Source organism: Artibeus jamaicensis, unplaced genomic scaffold, assembly GCF_021234435.1.
Source record: "Artibeus jamaicensis isolate MK-2021 breed Jamaican fruit bat unplaced genomic scaffold, CSHL_Jam_final scaffold_1689, whole genome shotgun sequence".
Lineage (NCBI taxonomy): Eukaryota > Metazoa > Chordata > Mammalia > Chiroptera > Phyllostomidae > Artibeus > Artibeus jamaicensis.
Genome location: NW_026522029.1, coordinates 3,709,631 through 3,714,543, shown reverse-complemented (window position 1 = coordinate 3,714,543; position 4,913 = coordinate 3,709,631). Strand labels below are relative to the sequence as shown.

The 4,913-nt window shown below is 54.3% G+C and overlaps 1 protein-coding gene across 1 annotated transcript; it reads right to left on the bottom strand.

Annotated features, from left to right (window-relative positions):
• Positions 1–465: 465 nt before the first annotated feature.
• On the bottom strand, positions 466–2,602 carry NHLH2 (nescient helix-loop-helix 2). Its single transcript, XM_037135070.2, has 2 exons — positions 2,560–2,602; positions 466–926 (listed from the first exon to the last, which is right to left on the bottom strand). Exon 2 carries the CDS (start codon positions 916–918, stop codon positions 511–513), a length of 408 nt encoding a protein of 135 aa, XP_036990965.1. The 5' UTR covers positions 919–926; positions 2,560–2,602; the 3' UTR covers positions 466–510.
• Positions 2,603–4,913: the final 2,311 nt, after the last annotated feature.

Here is a 4,913-nt window from a genome sequence, read left to right as displayed (position 1 = left end):
TAATCTTTCTCCCACCTCCGTATGCCTCAAATCTCTACACTTCCAAAGGTTTGGTGATTTGTTCATAAGAAAAATCCAGGCCGTCTGAAGTTTATGAGCCTGTACGTGCTCCGACCTTCTGCCTTCATTTTTTTTCAAAACGTAAAGGTTCGTGGGAGATTAACTAAGAACTCCCAGGCTCCAGTGGGCTGAAGCGACCACCCTGTAAGGGACCCTAACACCGGGAGGGAAGGCCGGGAGGCGGGTCATCTCGGGTGCTTCCAGGGTGTCCGCCCAGCCTGAAAAGCAACCCCCGCCAGCTCCAGGCCTCGCCAGACAATCCCACCTTCCGGAGTCGGAAGCCTTCCCTCGTCGCCCTGCGGATTGCAGAGAACGCAGCCAGTAGAGAACTTCCAGGGTCCAAGTCTCCCGCTGGGGAGCCACCTCCATAGCCAGTCCCGAGGAGGCCCTCCGGGGCGGGTCCGGGTCCCCCGGCGTCCCGACCCACGGCCTCCCGCTGCGCGCCCGCCCCTACACGTCCAAGACGTGGTTGAGATAAGAGATGTAGCAGATGGCCAGGCGCAGGATCTCGATCTTGGAGAGCTTCTTGTCCGGGGGCAGCGTGGGCAGCAGTTTGCGGAGCTCAGCGAAGGCCAAGTTGAAGGCCTCCACACGGATGCGCTCGCGGGTGGCGTGTGCAGACCGGTACTTGGCCGTGGCGCGCCGGCGACGGCGCTTCTCCTCTCGGCTCAGCTGCTGCGGGTGCGGGTAGAGCGCGGCCCGGCTGCCACCCTTGCCGTCGCCCTCGGCCTCCTCCACCTGCTCCAGGTCCGACACGTTGCCCAGCACCTTGGCGTCCGCGCCGCCCAGCGACTCTGGATCCGAGTGTGCCGAGCTGGGGTGGTCCGAGTCGGCGGCTTGGTCAGGACTCAGCATCATTTTGGAGGCTGAGGGGGAGTCAGAAAATCAATCAATAAAAAGAATCTGGGTGTCTTGATCCGAGTGAGAGTGGCGGAGGGTCTATCCGCGCGTCCCGGCCTCCTCCCCACACCAGGCCCGAGCGCTCCGCGGAGCTGGCCCCGCAGCGGGGACCATCTTGCCTGGGCCAGGCCTCACTCTGGGCCTGACGCCTCGGCGTGCAGGAGCCCGGCCAGGCCTGCGGGCCTGGCCCAGGGGATGACCGCAAGCCTGCGAGACCCCGGTTTTGGGCCGCCTGCGGCCATAGACCAACTCCGTCATTCTGCATCCCTCGGTTCCTCTCCTTCCTTGACAAATGACCCCGGAAAACGAACACATCTGGGTTTCACGGGGAGCAGGGATCTCGCCCGCAGGCCTCGCGCTGGTCTGGGGCGAGAAGTGGGGAGTGCTGGGTGCTGGAGACGAGCCCGGGCAGAAGGGGAGCAGGCGGCCGGGAGCGCAAACGCGTCCCCAGCGCTTCTCCGAACTCATCAGGAAATGACTAAACAAACGTGGAGGCTCCTTTCAACACAGCAGTGACTCTTATGCCCTCGTAGGCTTCCGAGGCACCATCTGTCACGCAGGCAGCCACACACATCGGAGACCCAGGGACACAGCAACGTGGGATAAGACAATGCGCCCGGCAGCCTGCCGATCACTCCCGGGAAAATGCGGGCGGCCGGGGCGCTGCAGGAGAGGCTGGGGAGGGAAGGGAAAGGCAGGGCTGTGGGGGGAGGGGGCCATGCAGAGGAGCTGGGCGCCGCGCGGGACACTCTGGTTGGAGCTGCACCTTGCCCGGCAAAGTTCGGGTGCTCGGAGGGCCTGAGCCGACAGCCCGCATCTGTCCTGGGAGGCCGGGCCAAGGCCTGGCGGGTCTGCCCCCAGTTTTCCTAACGCCGGCTTCCTGGAAAGGCAGCCATGGTCCGGCTCCCGCTGGCGCTTAGAGAACCTGACCCTGCTGCGCGCCTTTGGGAAGGGAGCGGCCCCCGATCCTCGGGCTCACCGGGAATTCGGCTCCTAGAACCTGGCGGGCAGGAGGGGAAGGTGCGGCGCGCAGCGGCCGCGGGCGCCGGGAGCCAGGACCAGGCTGCTCTCCCTGGGTCCCGCGTGTGCAGCCCAAGCGACGTCGCCGAGGGAGAAACCCGCGTGGGCGCGGGAGAGGGGTTTGGTTCCAGGGAGACAAAAGCGGAGATGTGCGATCCCCTCCGAGCGCCGCACTGGTTCAGGGGCGAATGTGGCTACAAGACGGCGGTCGTCTGTCTCCCTGCGAGGAAAACGCGTCCTCTGAGGCAAAATAAAAACAAACGCTCCGAGTAAGCTGCATGGAACTCCCTCTGGGCTTAGAACTTGCACCTACACAGCGGCTTGAAAGGGCATAAATAAGTAAGTGTGTAATGGAAAATCAGAATAAGACGCTACGTGGTTGTAGTTCAAGTAAAAAGTTCCTGGGTCGCCCTCCAAGCAAGGTAAATTCTCCGGATATCTTTTAAAAATATTCATAAATCACACGTCGTGTACGTATTTTATTTCTTTAACGGTTAAATGAGATGTATCTGCCAGTGCAATATGAACAATCTAACTTAGTTCTAAGCTGGGGAAAAAAATCATTTAAAGGAGCCTTACCTTGTAAAAGTCTTTTTGATAATCTTTTCTCCAAGCTTTTAGAGTTAAGAGTCCAGGGAAAGGGGGGAGAAATTCCGAAATATATTAAAAGCAGAAAATACTTATTACATTCAAACGTGAAAGAGCAGCTCTCATCTCGCCGGTGTCCACAGCGAGGGACGATTAAGGTCTCAGGATGCGGACGGTATGACTGATTGTTTACTTAGTTGGTAGATCAAAAATCGTCTTTTCCTTTTAATTGTTCTCAAACATTTCTGGAAATTCGTTGATTTTGTGCCCCCCGCCCCAAACGACACGGCGTGTTGAAAAGTCTCCTGCCCGGTTTCCTCCGCTAGGTCTCTGTAAATAACAAAAGAGATGCGCAGATAGATAAACAGGGTCACATCCCAGGGCTGATGCCTTCACTTTCTAATAGCGGGAGAATCAATGAGAAAGATGGTTAAGATAAGATTCGGCGGCAGGATTCCTCCCCTTCCCTCAGTAGGGCTGAGTGGAAACTGGGGAGTGCGAGGCAGAGATGCGATCTTGCTCAGAAGTGATTTTTTTTTGAGATAAGGCTTTGTTCAGCTGATGTCTCCCCAGTTCCCAGGAACACAATACTGTAACTCGGGGCTACACTCGCCTCCTCCCCTTCCCTCATTTACTTGTCCCTTGTAGAAACAGACACCTATGTCCAGTTTTAAAGTCTTTCCAGGTTCCGTTGCATCTCCCACCCCCCAGCCCCTCCTTTCTTTACCTTGTAGCAAAATACACATAGTCAGTGGCCCAGAGATGCGTGGAGGAAGGCTGGTGAGAACCTCTCCCGGAGGGACGGTGACAGGGAAGCAGAGAAAGGCGAGAGAGCCAGCCGGAGGCGGAGATGCACGGGGCTTCTTGGCTCTCCTGGTACCAATTGATTCAGCCTGGTGATGGTGGCAGAGATGAAGGCTTAAGAAGGGGGATGGAATTTTTTTCCCCTAAATTGATATTTAATGGGAAATCCTATTGGACAGAAACCTGGACATGAGTCACTTAATTGGACTTGACATCTGTCACAGTGTTGGAGTTTCCACAGCCCAAATATTTTAGCAGATCAGATTCCCACTGAATCTGTGCCATAAAATATAACAGTTGAAAGCAGCCCATGATAGAAACCTTCCTCTAAGCAGAATCTATAGCCATAACCAGACTATTTCTCTTTTTTCAGATTATTGATGCAAATAAACAACATATTGATTATGGAAAAATTCTCCCAGCAAATTACAGTATCTTCCCTTAATGTGTAGGAAAACATTTGTGCCCAGGACATGGGAAAACATACTGTATTTGGTACCACAATAAATATATTCAGATACGCACTGGCTACCCTTTCTAGTGGCCATTTACATTTTAAAAGGCACTTCACCAAGGCTTGAGTGAGCATCTCCGTATTTTTGAGAAATATCCTGGTACTGGGCTAATTTTCCGATACAAGATAAAAATCTCTCAATAGACTGTCCTGGGTGGGGTGGGGGACAAAAATCCAGGCATTATAATGGCAGGGATCACTGTATGAGACCACTGGACTCCCCGAATGTGTTTGTTTTTCTCTTCACCCACCCATTCATTCAACTTAAAATATGGCATGCTACATGTGTTGAATATCGCCGTTCATTCGTGCTCATTTTAATCTGTGAATATTTCTCTGTGCGCTGGGCTGGGATGTAAACACACACAAATCACCAGGGTATTCAGCATGTAATGCCTTTGCCTTACACGACCCTGTGGCTCTGAATTTATCTGCCTGATAACAAAAGGGAGTATCCAGTTCAATTATTTTGCCACTTTATGGAGATACTGTTAGCCACCATCGATTAAATAGTATTTGCAATTGTTTTAGCTTTTTCCATAGGGCAAAGGTAAAAGAAATGAAGAGCATCATAGCCTTCCTGCCACCGCCCTCCCCAACCCTTGGGGGAACATTTGTGGAAAGAAGAGTCCTCACGACCCCTCCTTGGCCAATTTGGCCCTAAACATAGGGTTTGTCATCAGGAGAGGGGGTAGACCAGGCCTCCCTGGGGAGTGACCCTCTGGGTTTCTTCTGGCTGCCACCAGTCCTGTGAGCCTTTGTCCACGTTTTTCCATCCTACCGCAGATGCCTGTTCCGGAATGGGGTCGGGGTGCCTCCACAAAAAATGGGCACCGGCACTTTCCAGCCTTGCCTTTGCCCGGCACCAGCACAGGACATTTACGTAGAAGCAGAAGTCAGTTGCACTCAGGGGCAATGGAAACAGGAGAGTGGATGAGCCCCTCGAGGCAGTGAAGATGAAGGGAGAAGGGAGGTTTCCCCAGTCTGGCGAGGAGGGGCCAGTAGGACTCATTCACACACACACACC

Coding starts and splice junctions, on each gene's coding strand:
- NHLH2 (XM_037135070.2), bottom strand. CDS start 918: ATGATGCTGAGTCCTGACCAAGCCGCCGACTCGGACCACCCCAGCTCG.